The sequence below is a fragment of the Pangasianodon hypophthalmus genome, chromosome 19, assembly GCF_027358585.1.
Source record: "Pangasianodon hypophthalmus isolate fPanHyp1 chromosome 19, fPanHyp1.pri, whole genome shotgun sequence".
Lineage (NCBI taxonomy): Eukaryota > Metazoa > Chordata > Actinopteri > Siluriformes > Pangasiidae > Pangasianodon > Pangasianodon hypophthalmus.
In genome coordinates, this window is record NC_069728.1 from 3669586 (window position 1) to 3686244 (window position 16659).

The 16659-nt window shown below is 38.6% G+C and overlaps 1 protein-coding gene across 1 annotated transcript; it reads right to left on the reverse strand.

Moving 5' to 3' along the window:
- Nucleotides 1–880: 880 nt before the first annotated feature.
- On the reverse strand, nt 881–16628 carry LOC117599794 (uncharacterized). Its single transcript, XM_034313895.2, has 5 exons — nt 16415–16628; nt 15578–16015; nt 10776–10945; nt 10356–10698; nt 881–10232 (listed from the first exon to the last, which is right to left on the reverse strand). Exons 2-5 carry the CDS (start codon nt 16002–16004, stop codon nt 1423–1425), a joined length of 9750 nt encoding a protein of 3249 aa, XP_034169786.2. The 5' UTR covers nt 16005–16015; nt 16415–16628; the 3' UTR covers nt 881–1422.
- Between the last annotated feature and the right edge of the window lie 31 nt (nt 16629–16659).

Here is a 16659-nt window from a genome sequence, read left to right on the forward strand (position 1 = left end):
ATGTGTAGTGGGAGGAACTACATGTCATGACTATAATTAGGTAATTACAATTAGAAAATCAGATTCAGAAATGTGTAATTACCTTAAATAATGTAACTGAAGTATATGGCTGGGATAGTTTTATTATTAGATGTGTTTCTTTTCATGTATGTAAATTCTAAGCACTGAACACATAATATCTGAGCACCACTAAAAGAGTAACAGCTTCTTTGGGGTTATGATTTTGCTTTTCAGTGATTACCAAATGTGTTCTTTTACAGTGTTTGCAAGAATAGGTGAGCTGACGTAATAAATCCAATAAGCCGTGCATTTTGGGAAAAGCAAACAATTTTGTAACGGTGAAACGGTTTGAATTAGCTTATAATCAGTATTTGGCAACGAACGACTATGATGTGCAATCTGGAGATAATATAACCTAACGTTGCTATAGGCACTTTTGTTCCTGTGGCTGCGGCAGTGTTTGATCAGCAGATCTCTGTGTTATGACTGTTGCTAAGACTGTTTTGCTAGCAATGTTGGCTAATGCAGGGAGGACTGGCTGACTATCTCATCTGACTGTGTGTATGTATGTATGTGTGTATATATATATATATATATATATATATATATATATATATATATATATATATATAATGTGTGTATGGATGTGTGTATATGTGTCTGTTTTCACTGTAACCTAATCTCTACATTCAGTATATAAAGAGGTTTGTTAATGAATTGTGCCATTTAATCTTTCATACATTTTCTGCTTTTGCCATAATACTTTTTTCCTGTGCTAGGTATATGCTGCTGTCTAAGACCCGAGCATGCTCTTCTATTGTAATAATTCTGCGTAATATTAAGATAAAAAACATACATTTCCCAACATACATTTCCCAAGTGTTTAGATTTTAATTATGTGTTGCTTTAGACATTTAATCTTTACATACATTCCTTTTTATTTGTTTTAAAATGTGCTTTTGTGAACAATATCCAAGAATAAAAAGAAACAACTACAAGAGATATAAGATAAATGCTAAAATTAATTTGTATAAATGTGAAAGACCCTTTGCAGTCAGTATATATGTTTGTATATTTAGTGTATCACTAGAAGTAAATGAAAAGTAACTAAATATCAATTTAGTCTCAATTAGTGAAGTTTTTCGGTTTCTAATATCAGTATTCTCTTGTGATTTACTTAAACACATGTACATTAATGTATAAAATTATACAGTCTTTTTACATAGTTAAATAGTTTAGGAAATATTGAAGACCCCTTCAAATGTTGTACAGTGTACTGATGAGTTGGATCTGACAGATGAGATACTCCTGTCAGATTCTGAAACATCTACTTCCTTGAAGTTTGCAGTGTTTTTACTTCCTGTAGACACCCTGTGTTCAGTAGGAAGGGGCTCTTCCTCCGTAATTAACTGATAAGCTTCCCTACTGATTACTTTCCTGAGAGCTGAAAGACTCAGAGGTCAGACTGAACCCATCCATTGCTCTCCTCTTCTGCTGAAACAAGAATCTTCTTCGCTCCTGCCTTTGACGGGCCAGAAAGCTGTCTCTTAGATACTCTCTAGCATTGTCTTTTTCTGAAGAAGCTGCAGGTGTATCAGTGATAGATTGGGATGCATCCTGAAGTGCAGGGTCCATAACCAGACGCTTTCTTGTTTGCCTTTCTTCGGACGAGGCATGCAAACTGGGCAACTTTGATTCTAATATGGTCTCATACTCTGTTGTAGACAACACTGTTCTACTGCTTGATCCTTGTGTATTTGCATATTTCTTGTCACCAGATGAGGGATTTGAACTTGTCTTTCTGAATACCTCTTCAGCTTGAATAAATACTTGATCTGGCTGCCCATAAGCGTCTGGGTTTGATGAGAATGGAGACCTCCTTGGCTTGGGAAGTTGGTTTAACATCCTTGATTCTGTTCCTACATCCACTGATTCCCACTTCTGGGATGAGAGAGATGGCGACAAAGTCTGGGTCTGAGGTTCAGACTGCCTAAATTGAATGTATCTATTAAGCCTTGGCACTCCATCTATTTGGCCAAAGGAATAATTTTCCTTTGTAGTAAGTTTGAACTCATCCTCAGATGGGAAACTTTGTTTGCTTTCCAAATTTGAGCGACTTAAAAACTTTGATGGCACCAGAGATGACCGGTAAGGTTGTGATTGCACAGTATGAACATTCCTTTTCACTTTTGGTAGTTGATTAAAAGATAAATCTAATGATCCAGATAAATTATCAGCAGCATTACTGGATTTATCATTTGCTGCTGTTATGTTCTGATTTTCAGATTGTGTGAATTGAAGAGCTTTCTTTACTTTTGGTATATTATCAAGAGATACTCCATCAAAGAAAGTGTCTTTTGTGCTTGATTTTGCCTCATTAATGCTTGAGGAGCTTAATGTCTTCCATTCTTTTTTGGTCATTTTCTCAGTTGGAGATTGTGACTGACCTGAGGAATAAGGTTCAGCTTGTGTGAACTGAATGTATCTTTTCACCTTTGGCATTCCATCAAATGATGAACCCGTCTGACCAAAGAAATCAGCTCCCTTAATGGGACTAACTTTACCCTCAGATCTTGTAGACTGCATTTTTTCTGAGAATTCTGGTGTGACACTTTCTGTAATTACGGATGTTGAGGGTGACTGAGCTGAAGGTTGAGGTTCCGATTTTATGAACTGAATGTATCTTTTTACTTTTGGGACTTCATCGAAAGATGTGTGTGTTTGTCCGAGGAAAGTGTCTTCCTTAATGACTGTTCTGCGTTTTCTCTCAAATGAAGAATCAGCGCTACTAGACTCTGTTTTTGTTGCCAACTCTGGTGTGACTATTTCAGTTTTGAAAAATGGCGATGGAGACTGATCTCCTTTGATATGTACAGAAGACCGAGTTGGAGGATAAGCTTTGGCTTGTGAAAACTGAATATACTGCTTTACCTTGGGCACTTCATCAAGGGATACACCAAGTTGCCCAAAGAAGTTGTCTTGTTTTTTTGAAAGGACTTCTTTGTCAGATTTTGCGTCATTATTGATTGAGGAGCTTAATCTCTTCCATTCTTTTTTGGTCATTTTCTCAGTTGGAGATTGTGACTGACCTGAGGAATAAGGTTCAGCTTGTGTAAAGTGAATGTATCTATTGACCCTTGGTAGTGAATTAAGATTTGTTCCTAGTTGACCAAAGAAATTGTCTTCTGTTACAGGAGGTTTGACATCAACCATGGATAAATTTGATCCCCATAATTCTCTTTTCTTTGCTACTTCTTCTGTGACTCTGTGGGTGTTTGAAGACTTTGGTGGAGTTGAATGCTGATGTGTAAACTGAATGTATCTCTTCACCTTGGGCAGTTCACTAACAGATGCATCCATTTTCAGAAAGAAAGTGTCTTCATTATTTGACTTGCTATCAACAGGCGAAGAACTGGACCTCCCTAATTCTGTTTTTGTCAAAACTGGTGTAGCTGTTTGTCTGTGTAAAGACAGAGATGAAGGCTGAGTAGAAAGCTGTGAGAACTGAATGTATCTTTTCACTTTTGGTATCTCAGTAGATGCACCAATTGGTCCAAAGAAACTGTGTTCACCAGCAGCTGGTTGGATGTAATCTTCAGATCCTAAAGCCTTCATCTTTAATTCTGAGCTAGCATGTATTATTTTTTCTGTCCTGTTGGTTAAAGAGTGCGACAACGGAGGTTGTAAGCGAGGTTCAGATTGTGTGAACTGAATGTATCTTTTCACCTTTGGCATTCCATCAAATGATGAACCCGTCTGACCAAAGAAATCAGCTCCCATAATGGTCGGACTAACTTTATCCTCAGATCTTGTAGACTGCATTTTTTTTGAGAATTCTGGTGTGACAGTTTCTGTAATTACGGATGTTGAGGGTGACTGAGCTGAAGGTTGAGGTTCCGATTTTATGAACTGAATGTATCTTTTTACTTTTGGGACTTCAACAAAGTATGTGTCTGTTTGTCCGAGGAAAGTGTCTTCCTTAATGACTGTTCTGCGTTTTCTCTCAAATGAAGAATCAGCGCTACTAGACTCTGTTTTTGTTGCCAACTCTGGTGTGACTATTTCAGTTTTGAAAAATGGTGATGGAGACTGATCTCCTTTGATATGTACAGAAGACCGAGTTGGAGGATAAGCTTCGGCTTGTGAAAATTTTATATATTGCTTTACCTTGGGCACTTCATCAAGGGATACACCAAGTTGCCCAAAGAAGTTGTCTTGTTTTTTTGAAAGGACTTCTTTGTCAGATAAAGAACTGGAACTAACAGATTCTGTTTTTGTCACTGACCGAGGTGTGACATTTTGTGGGACTTCTGTCTGAATTGAATTCTGATACTCAGATTGTGTAAACAGAAGCGCTTTCTTTACTTTTGGTATATTATCAAGAGATGCACATATTCCATCAAGGAAAGTGTCTTTTGGGCTTGATTTAGCATCATTATTGATTGAGGAGCTTAATCTCTTCCATTCTTTTTTGGTCATTTTCTCAGTTGGAGATTGTGACTGACCTGAGGAATAAGGTTCAGCTTGTGTAAAGTGAATGTATCTATTGACCCTTGGTAGTGAATTAAGATTTGTTCCTAGTTGACCAAAGAAATTGTCTTCTGTTACAGGAGGTTTGACATCAACCATGGATAAATTTGATCCCCATAATTCTCTTTTCTTTGCTACTTCTTCTGTGACTCTGTGGGTGTTTGAAGACTTTGGTGGAGTTGAATGCTGATGTGTGAACTGAATGTATCTCTTCACCTTGGGCAGTTCACTAACAGATGCATCCATTTTCAGAAAGAAAGTGTCTTCATTATTTGACTTGCTATCAACAGGCGAAGAACTGGACCTCCCTAATTCTGTTTTTGTCAAAACTGGTGTAGCTGTTTGTCTGTGTAAAGACAGAGATGAAGGCTGAGTAGAACGCTGTGAGAACTGAATGTATCTTTTCACTTTTGGTATCTCAGTAGATGCACCAATTGGTCCAAAGAAACTGTGTTCACCAGCAGCTGGTTGGATGTAATCTTCAGATCCTAAAGCCTTCATCTTTAATTCTGAGCTAGCATGTATTGTTTTTTCTGTCCTGTTGGTTAAAGAGTGCGACAACGGAGGTTGTAAATGAGGTTGAGCTTGTGTGAACTGAATGTATCTCTTCAATTTTGGCATTCCATGAAGAGATGCGCCTATTTGCACAAAGAAATTATCTCCCTTAATGGTTGGACTTATTTCAGCCTCAGATCTTGTAGACTGCATTTTTGTCAGTAGCTTTGGTGTGACACTTTCTGTAATTACAGGCAATGAGGGTGACTGAGCTGAAGGTTGACACTCAAATTGTGTGAACTGAATGTATCTCTTCACCTTGGGCAGTTCACTAACAGATGCATCCATTTTCAGAAAGAAAGTGTCTTCATTATTTGACTTGCTATCAACAGGCGAAGAACTGGACCTCCCTAATTCTGTTTTTGTCAAAACTGGTGTAGCTGTTTGTCTGTGTAAAGACAGAGATGAAGGCTGAGTAGAACGCTGTGAGAACTGAATGTATCTTTTCACTTTTGGTATCTCAGTGGATGCACCAATTGGTCCAAAGAAATTGTGTTCACCAGCAGCTGGTTGGATGTAATCTTCAGATGCTAAAGCCTTCATCTTTAATTCTGAGCTAGCATGTATTATTTTTTCTGTCCTGTTGGTTAAAGAGTGTGACAACGGAAGTTGTAAGCGAGGTTCAGATTGTGTGAACTGAATGTATCTCTTCAATTTTGGCATTCCATGAAGAGATGCACCTATTTGCACAAAGAAATTATCTCCCTTAATGGATGGACTTATTTCAGCCTCAGATCTTATAGACTGCATTTTTGTCAGTAGCTTTGGTGTGACACTTTCTGTAATTACAGATGTTGAGGGAGACTGAGCTGAAGGTTGAGGTTCCGATTTTATGAACTGAATGTATCTTTTTACTTTTGGGACTTCATCAAAAGATACATCTATTTGTCCAAAGAATGAAGGGATTGACTGATTTGAAGGTTCAGCTTCAAACTGTGTGAACTGAAGAGATCTGTTCACCTTTGGTATATTATCAAGAGACACATGGATTAATTCAAAGAAATTAGTTTTGCTCTGGCTTGATTTTGCATCATATATGGAATGTGATGTTCCTTTTGCTGTGACCGTAGGTGTCACTGGTTGTTTGAGTGGGGACAGAGGCTGTGAATCAGGAGGCTGTGGTGAATGTTCTGTGAATTGAATTCTTCTCCTTACTTTTGGTATTCCTTCAAAGATCACACCTATTTGTCCAAAGAAATTGTGCTCATCAACAACTGCATTGCAGTCTTTTGATGGTGTATTATTTCTCTTCACTTGTGTGCCTGCTTGCATGATTGGTACTGTCTTATTTAAGGGAAAGTATGGTGACAGAGTTTCAGAGAGCTCCTCAGATTGTGTAAACTGAATGTACTTCTTTACTTTTGGCACACTATCCAGAGAGGCAGCTATTTGTCCAAAGAAATTATCTTCAACATTGTGAGGTTTGGCATGATCTTTACCTGTTAATAGAGATGTTTTTATTTCATGTGTTATTTGTTCATCAATTAGTGGATATTTTTTCTTGGAGGGATGGTATGGTGAAGAGGTTTGGTGATATTCCGATTGTGAGAACAAAATGTGTCTCTTTACTTTTGGCACTTCATCAAATGATATAGGTATTTGCCCAAAGAAACTGTCTCCCTTAATGGCTGGAGTGAGTTCATGCATGGTTTGAGGCTCAGATTGTGTAAACTGGACATATCTCTGCACCTTTGGTACTGCAGGTAGTGATATACTTCGTCCTTCAAAGTAAATACTGATTGTGTCAGATGGGGATTCTGTTTTTGACACTGCCTCAGGCCTAGCCACTTGGTTAATTGATGCTGAAAGTATTGAAGGATTTGAGAGTTGTGATTCAGATGGTGAAAACTGAACATACCGTTTCACCTTTGGTAGGTCATCAACTGATATAGGTATTTGCCCAAAGAAACTGTCTTCATTAGGAGTTGGAGTGAGCTCAAGCACAGTTTGAGGCTCAGATTGTGTAAACTGGACATATCTCTGCACCTTTGGTACTGCAGGTAGTGATATACTTTGTCCTTCAAAGTAAATACTGATTGTGTCAGATGGGGATTCTGTTTTTGACACTGCCTCAGGCCTAGCCACTTGGTTAATTGATGCTGAAAGTATTGAAGGATTTGAGAGTTGTGATTCAGATGGTGAAAACTGAACATACCGTTTCACCTTTGGTAGGTCATCAACTGATATAGGTATTTGCCCAAAGAAACTGTCTTCATTAGGAGTTGGAGTGAGCTCAAGCACAGTTTGAGGCTCAGATTGTGTAAACTGGACATATCTCTGCACCTTTGGTACTGCAGGTAGTGATATACTTCGTCCTTCAAAGTAAATACTGATTGTGTCAGATGGGGATTCTGTTTTTGACACTGCCTCAGGCCTAGCCACTTGGTTAATTGATGCTGAAAGTATTGAAGGATTTGAGAGTTGTGATTCAGATGGTGAAAACTGAACATACCGTTTCACCTTTGGTAGGTCATCAACTGATATAGGTATTTGCCCAAAGAAACTGTCTTCATTAGGAGTTGGAGTGAGCTCAAGCACAGTTTGAGGCTCAGATTGTGTAAACTGGACATATCTCTGCACCTTTGGTACTGCATGTAGTGATATTCCTTGTCCTTCAAAGAAAATACTGATTGTGTCAGATGGGGATTCTGTTTTTGACACTGCCTCAGGCCTAGCCACTTGGTTAATTGATGCTGAAGTTGTTGAATGATTTGAGAGGTGTGATTCAGAGGGTGAAAACTGAACATACCGTTTTACTTTGGGTAGGTCATCCAAGTATGCATCTATCTGACCAAAGAAATTATCTCCTTTTGTGGTTGCACTGGCATCATCCTCAGAAGAGAAAGTGCATTTCTTTGATTCAGTTTTTACAACTTCATTAGGGATGATTTCTTCTGCAGCTGAATAAGGTGGAGCTCGAATTGGAGGATATGACCTACTTTGTGAGAAATGAAGATATCTCTTTACTCGTGGTATTGGATCTAAGATTTGATCAATCTTTCCAAAGATACTGTCATCAAAAGATGAACTCACATGGGGCCTCTCTGACTCAGATGTTCTGTCTATTACAGATGTAGACTCCTGTTGATGTGGAGGTTTAGGTGGAGAGATCGAGAACAGAAGAGAATTTTTCAGCTTTGGTAGTCTATTAAAGGCTTGTCCTATTGTTACAAAGAAATTATCATCGTTTGTGGTGGGGTTGACATTTTCTGAAGGCGTCATTGGTTGTTTTTTGAAAGAAAAGCCCAAGAAGCCACCAGTACCTTTACTGTTTGTGGTTGCTGTATTGGGTTCTGGCTGGACAGCTTTCTTATTTGTTTCAGACCCACTTCTGTTAAACATCAGTGCACTTAGTCCGCTAAGACCTTTAAGTATCCCTCTCTCTTTCTCTTTACTGTGCTTGTCCTCTTTATCTGTACTGCTTGAGGAGTTGTCATAGTCGATATTGAGAAGCCTGTCTGGGCTTATGACTGGTGTGGCATCAACTCTAGGAACCGTATGTTCTAATCTTATCTCAAGTTTCCTGGGGTAGTCTCCTTGTTTGTCTTCATTTTCTTCACTACAGCTACTGGTACGTGATCTGTCTTCCCCCATCAGACCGGTGGTCTTTCGACTGGTCCTATAAACAGGATGCACATGGTATTGTGTAGGTTCACCTTCATAATCACTGCTAATATTTGAGGATTGAGAGCATTCTTTGTACTCTGTAAACTGCTCATCATCAAAACTGTCTCCTCGAGTATAAGTCATGTGTATGTCTGTTGGGTCCAGGGTAATAGTGTCTTGTCTGAACTGAACACCTGTGCCTGTTTTCTGGTCTTCAGTTAGGATATCTTCTTCAAAAGGGGAAAGTCTGTTTTCACCATAGTTGATGTCATCATTTTCTGAGTAGGAAATTTGTGTTTCTGAGTGTTCATCATCCTCTGGGTTGACTGTGTATTCTGTGGGTCCTTCTTCACTTTCACTTGAGTTACAGGAGCTTGGTCTATCAGACAGTTCATCTACAGACGTTTCTTTGGTTAGTGGATAACCAAGAGCAGCAACATGTGAAACACGACTACTTGATCTTGGCGAGCCCTCAGTGAATGAAAAACTGTCTCCACTGTCATTCCATAAATCTGGGTCCAGTTCATCCACACTCTCTTCCTTCGATTCAGACTTCGGTGGAAATGCATCAGTAATAAATCCTGGTATTGTTGCCTGATGGTCCATGCTGGCTTGTTCATCTTCTTCTTCATATATGCTGCCTGTAGGGGAATCTACACTTTGTTCAGTTGAATCTTTTGCCTCATAAGACATCCGGGGTCCTTGCTGTTCACCTGAGAGAGAGGATGCAGGTGAAATACTCCTCTCCTCTAATTCTGTGGTGTCTTCTGGGTCTGGGATATATTCATACTGCATTCCTTTGCTACTTTCAGCATTTAGGCTCTCAGTGGATCTTGGCCTTGTCATTTCTTTGTTTTCCTCTGTTAGTGGCACTTCTTTGTGCACCTCAATATTCTCTGTCAAAGATTCCTTTTTCTTTACATTCTCATACGTTGCTGCAACATCTGTATTGCTCCCAGATGGACTGTCTTCCACAGTGACATAATATGGAACACCCCCTTGTTCCTGTATTTCTGTAATGCCACCAAATGTCACTCTTGGACCTTCATGCACTTCTTGTTCTTGGTCATCTGCATCCGAATAGCCTTCATTCACATATGGCCTCTGTCCATTTGTGGAAGTCCGCGAGTTTGAAGGTGATGTAGTAGCTTTCCTCTTATTTCGGATTCGTTTGTAGCATTTTTCCAGAAGTGGTCTTAATATAACACCAAGGACAAAGGCCACAATGAATGTGATCAAGACAGACAGGCAGACAGCTAATACAAACTGCGATTGTTGCACTGCTCGTACAGCTGGCACATTCCTCTGTATGTTGTCCTCTCCGTTAAGCTCAACCGGTCCAATTTGTGCTTCTCGTCGCAGTCTTCTGTCATGAGCTCTTTCACGAACACGTAGATTGAAAACTGACACGTGCTCTTCCTGGTATCCTGAGACGCAGACATAAAGTCCTGCATCACGCTCTACGGTGTTACTGATATGAAGGAATTGTCGGCTGTCAGAGATTTGGCCATGGGGTGTCCACCAACGAGTGTGCATGAAATCTGAAGAAAAGAAACAAATTTCATTATTATGACCTATATGCTATGATGGCTGTTAGTATGTAGTACTTATGCTCATTAGATAATATGTATAGCCAAATTCCATGCAAATAACTGAATTAGTACCTTGGTTGGAAGTGCTACAGGAAAGAATTAATTCCATCCCCTCATCCACAGTCACCTCTTTTTTGACACCAGGTGTGTTGTATACAGGTTGTGGACAGACAAGATCTGATTCCTCCAGGTACAGCAGGTCCTTTCCAGCATGATGAGAGGGAGAGAAACACACCACTTCCCATGCAGGATTACCCAGTTCCCTGTCAAAGCTGAGCCACCTTCTTATTGTATTTAAGTTACAGTCACACCTCCACCTATTTTCAGAAATGTCCACCAACACATTCAAGTTCCGTAGAGACAGGTAGGCTGGCACAGGTATGGTGGCCAGCAGGTTGTAGCTCACATCAAGGACCTAAGTGACAGATGCAGTAACTCTTAATGTGTCATCCACAAAATATTTAAAATATATTTAAAGACATGGTTTGTTACCTTTAGTTTTTGCAGGTCTTTAAAGGCTTCAGGGTGGATGGTGTTGATGAGGTTATGTTGAAGGTGAAGCTCACCCAAGTGAGTACAACCAGCCAAGTCAGCAGGGCCAATCTCAGAGATTCTGTTGTGGGAGAGCTGGAGTACTTTTAGGGATTTAATATTGCCCAGTCCTAAGATGGAGAAGCGAGATTGACTGTTACATAGACATCTGATTTTTCATGGTTAGCATACCCCAGGTGTGGAGATAGTGACTCCATGTCCAGAGTACATGTCTATGGCTCAAGAAGTTATGCATTTAATGTCTTTATGTGTCTTGTGCAAGGTTAATGATTCCTTGTTTACTTTAGATAAAAGCATAAAAAAAACAACAACAAAAAAATGTATCTAAATGACTAAATGTATCTATTTGTGAAAAAAAGATCCTCACAATGTTCTTGTTATGGCTTTACTCTGGTCATGTCACCAGTTAAGGTTTTAACTTGTGTTTAGGTTGTTTCTTGGCAAGACTACTTGTAGTTTTTGATCTGCCACTACAGATGTGTCCATTACAACACAAACCTGCTGGCTTTTTACCACTGTCTGTGACCATGGGTAAAGATTGAGCTAATACACATTTAGGTATCGATATATCCTGCCTCCTATCTTTTACAGTAAGAAAGATTTACATAATTATACATTGCAGGATTTGACTGTAATGTCAGATAAAAGCTTAATTAAGCTTATACCAACACTATGTAATTTCCTCTCACTGTATAATTTAATATAGAATATTAGGTAACACTTCATTCGAAGACTATCTGCTTTGGGCATTTATATCACAGGCATAAGCTCTGACTCTAGCTAATGGAATCCACAATTGGTGGACATGAACTTTGCATCTGAGGGTATCATTGCAACAGATGACAAGGCATTTAAAAACTCCTGTGTTTATGAGATATAAGGTATGTTGCGACACCTAGGACCTATAAGGATAATAAATCCTTATTAAAACTTTGGATTTCTTGATTACCACTTTTTTATATTTTTCCTCCTTTTGAAAACATATGTATGCACAGTGCTATAAAGTGACATTATGTGCCAATTTCAAAGCAATGGAAAATTTTATTTCAATTGTATGAAATTGAACAAAACCCACCCTGTATTCATTTATTCAAATTCTCATGAAGTAAGGATGATTTCTGCACACATTTTTACTAGAGGTAAGCTTGTAATGCTAAGGTGATTTTATTGAAGCAAAAGAGTACATTAATGAAACATGAACATCACAGTTCTGAGGATTGTGTAGTGAAATATAATTATGATATGGTAGCAATTTATAATTGCTGTATATAAGAGTAATCTAAATGTTTGCATCGTCTTGATTTCTGAATAGTCATCTATTCTGTTGTTAATACAGATAGCTGCTACTGTGTCCTCATTTATACATTTACATTATGAGGTAGTTTCTAATGCAACAGTATTCATGTAGAGAACGTAATGTTTTGGCTGTCAGTGCAGGATTTTGCTGCTTTTATTTTGAGAGCTGTATTGACTGCTGAGCAGAACTGAGAACTGGTCAGGGGTTTATTGGAAAAGAGTAGAACGTCTTGTGTACACAGACTCAAAAACAGCTAAAAGCACACTTCCTCTGGGAACAGCCATGTTATGCCCGAGACCTCTTACAGAAGGTTTTCCAAAAACACTGTGGTGGTAGGATCATTTTGGGAACTTCCTATATTTTAGACTGTTGTTGAGGAAAAAAAAAAAACAGCCTGGACTATAGTCTTTTAATGTCTCTGGGTTGTGAAAGCTGATCCTGGTCTTGCCAGTAGGGATGGAAAGGAACCAAAGCCCCTTGGCATTAATTAACAGTACTGTGGAAAAACAGAGAGGTCTTACCAGAAACACCAAATGACACTTTTTCAGAAAATAGAAAATAAACCCAGTTACTATCTGTTGTGGAAAATAATTTGAGTAATGCCTCCTTGACATTAGAACAAAAATGAGTAAAATAGTGGTTATACTGTATTTAATAATCCTTGTTATTGATGTGGTATTGATACTACAATTGTGAATGGTGCCAAACTGTATGCTTATTTTCCAGGCACAGTCTAATACCTTACTGCTCCTTTTAACCCCTTAAACTCCCACAATCCACCAGACAGTCCAGACTTGTATTATACTATAACTATATACCTTTTCTAATAGTTTCACTATTGTTCTTGAATATTTCAAAGTAGCTACCAGGAGTTATTTTGGAGTGGGAGCAACAACATATATACATTTATGACCCTTCTACTCCCTTAATCCCAATTTAAAACCTGGTTGTTACTGAAAATATGCTTATTAGGATGAATAATGAAATAATAAACTGAGGTTTTAAGCACAATTGTACCAGGTGTTCAGTGTTTGTGATAATTTGGTTAATTCGTTGTGATAAAAGCTGGTATAGATGGCATTACATACTTTTCCTAGTATGTAATGATTTTAAACAACTCCTAAACCTATTATTTTCATATGGTAATATTTAGTCTTTGGTCTACTAAATATGGTAGTCTTTGGTCTACTAGTTGATTATGTGAAAATTAGAGATATTATCCAATGATGCTAATAATCACTGAATAGTTATTTACAGTATAAGCCCATCTTTTTCCTGTACCTTAAAAGAAAAAGAAGAAATGTTCCTTATTCCACTTTGCCTGGGACACACCCATGTGAACACACATATGGCAGGCAGAACATGAACAACATAATGACAAAGATAACCATGGAATGTGATGAGACACGTCTTTTCTTTACAACCCGTAATAAAACACTGAAATGATTGTGCCCAGCCCTTTAACACTACGTGGAGGTGTTTTCATTGGTTAAATGATACCAGTGATTCAGTGTCGATAGTATTACAGAAGAAAGGTCTTTCTTTCGATTACTGTGTTAAACAGTGATTTACAACTGGGCGGAATTTTAGTTTGTTTATGTGAACGACAGAAGCACTAGAGCATTATGCTTCAGTCAGAAATAACCCCACGACCACCACAGCCAAGCTGTGATACATGTAGACTATGTATGTTTTAGAAAAGGGCCTTGTTAGTATATGAACTCCTTGTCTTAGTACTTATTAAAACTGGCTTATGAGCTGCTGAACTGTTTCTCTGACTAAATCAAATATTTAAGGTGGTCATAATATACACTGACCATCCACTTTAATAGGAACACCTGTACACCTGCACATTTATGCAGTTATCCAATCAGCCAATCATGAGACAGCAGCACAATGCATAAAATCATGCAGATACAGGTCAAGAGCTTCAGTTAATGTTCACATCAAACATCAGAAGTGTGATCTCTGTGACTTTAACTGTGGCATGGTTGTTGGTACCAGATGGGCTAGTTTGAGTATTTCAGAAACTGCTGATCTCCTGGGATTTTCACACTCAACAGTCTCTAGAGTTTACACAGAAAGGTGTGAAAAACAAAAAACATTGAGTGAGTGACAGTTCTGTGGGTGGAAACACCTTGTTGATGAGAGAGGTCAGAGGAAAATATCCAGATTGGTTCGAGCTGCCAGGAAGGATGTAGTAACTCAAATAAGCGCTCTTTACAACGTGGTGAGCAGAAAAGCATCTCTGAACACAGAACACATCGAACCTTGAGGTGGATGAGCTACAACAGCAGAAGACCACATCAGGTTTGACTCCTGTCAGTCAAGAACAGGAATCTGAGGCTATCATGGGCAAAGACTCACAAAAACTCAACAGTTGAAGATTAGAAAAAGAAAATCACCTGGTCTTTTTCCAGTCTTCAACTGTCCAGTTTTAATGAGTCTGTGCCCATGACAGCCTGAGATTCTTAATACTCAAACCAGCCCATCTGGCACCAACAACCATGCCACAGTTAAAGTCACAGAGATCACACTTTTCCCCCATTCTGATGTTTGATGTGAACATTAACTGAAGCTCTTGACCTGTATCTGCATGATTTTATGCATTGTGCTGCTGCCACATGATTGGTTGATTGGATAACTGCATAAATGATCAGGTGTACAGGTGTTCCTATTAAAGTGGCCAGTGAGTGTACATTTATTATAATACAGTTGAATTTTCAAATTTAACTTGTCAAAAGATGATTAATTTTCTATAAAAAGCAGTTCTGTCTGCAATGCAAATCACAGGCTTATATTAATGAACTTGTCAATAGAAACAGCTAACTCACATGGACATACTGCTTATGGTGTATGATGAACATAATCTAAGCCTAATAATAAATGGATTAAAACATGCTGTTATTTAACAATGAAAAATGTATAATTGTTGGTATGGTGATGCTTTCTTTAAGGAGATGTTAACTGAACCTTTAACTGAATTTTATGGAAGGAGTCTACAGTGTCATTAAGTTTTACAGCATGTTGAAATCTTCAGGACTTTTCCAGTTTCCTGCCAACACGATGAGCTGCATTTTGTCTTATTGGCTTAAAGAGAAAGAAAAAAGAGAGGCGGGTGAAGGGACTATTTATAGTTTCTATAATATAAGTGATAAAGTACCACGTCATTCTTTTATAAATAATAAAATGCAATTGTTGGAAAAGTGCCTTGGTATAAGAGGAATAAAACACTTCGGGCCATTCTGTTATAGGAAAATAATGAACTTTGGGTTTAAACGACCCTCCACATCGCGTTGGATCACATCTCCCCACCGGTTGATGTTTATCTTGCTATAAGACCCATCATATTTTATTTCTTACTTAATGACTGTGGATTATGATATCACTGTTGCCACAGTGGCATGATTTTTGGAGCTGGTGTGCAAGTGGGTGACATTCTCACCTCTTGGCAGACATTTGAGCTGGTTTCTGTCAGCAGACAGCGATTGTAGATCAGGTGCCCAGGACACACATCTCTGTTTTCTTCTAGTCAGGGTCCTTGTGCCCACAATACCTTGGATCCCTGAACACATGGATAGACTCTCCAGTGAATTATTTCCCACCCACAAATGCTGAAGCCCTCGCAAATGCATGTGGCCTGACCCAAGAGGAGCCAGAGAATGCAAGGCATTATGTGATAGATCCAGGGCAGTCGCAGTTACTGGGATATGTGCAGGGGCCTTGGATAGGCCCAATGAGGCACAGTTGACGAGCAAAGTCTTTTCACATACGCAGGAGGCTGGACAGGTAGAGATGGGGGAGAGGGTTTGTACTCCCCACAGCTGGAAAATCAGAACTGCAATGCAGTGCACAACGCTGGACACTAACATCACAGCAAACCCTATACAATATAGAGACAAAAGATTTGTACCAGCAGGTAGGTCAGAAAGACAATATAAATAATGTGATTTCAGAGTGTGTTCATCATGCTCTTTTTAATCCCTATGGTGTGAAGTTCTTCTGAAGTTCTCCATATGATCAGTTTCTATTTTACGTTTTGTCATTTTAATGTCAGTATGATTTTGCCTTAAACCTTTGAGAAAACTGTGTAAGAATCTGTGAACACCAACACCAAATACAAAAAAAGATCAATCACAAGTCAAGCACCTTTTTAAATAACTTTTCTGTCATGACAATATAAATGCAATTTGTTTACACGGACAGATACTGTGTATATTTAGGCTTTGAGATTTTCTTAAAAGTGTAAAATTACAATTAAAAAGAAAATATTTTTACGTACCTCAGACGGCTTTCAAAGCCACTTCAGAGGGAACTCTATAATACTTGCTCAGAATGTATCATCCAAACACTTTTGCTTGCGACTGGGAACTTCTTTGACTTTGACTCGAACCCACCTAAGATCAAAGTCTGCACTGTATTGCTGAAGCATATGAACACACACATGCACACAGATGCTGTTGTAAATAACTTACAGTCAATCACGTGTGTAAGTTAATTTCTTACTATGGTTTTGCTCCACCAGTG

Coding starts and splice junctions, on each gene's coding strand:
- LOC117599794 (XM_034313895.2), bottom strand. CDS start 16,004: ATGTTAGTGTCCAGCGTTGTGCACTGCATTGCAGTTCTGATTTTCCAG. Junction 10,699..10,775: donor AAGACCTGCAAAAACTAAAG/GTAACAAACCAT, acceptor TCTGTCACTTAG/GTCCTTGATGTGAGCTACAA. Junction 10,233..10,355: donor CTGTAGCACTTCCAACCAAG/GTACTAATTCAG, acceptor TCTTTTCTTCAG/ATTTCATGCACACTCGTTGG.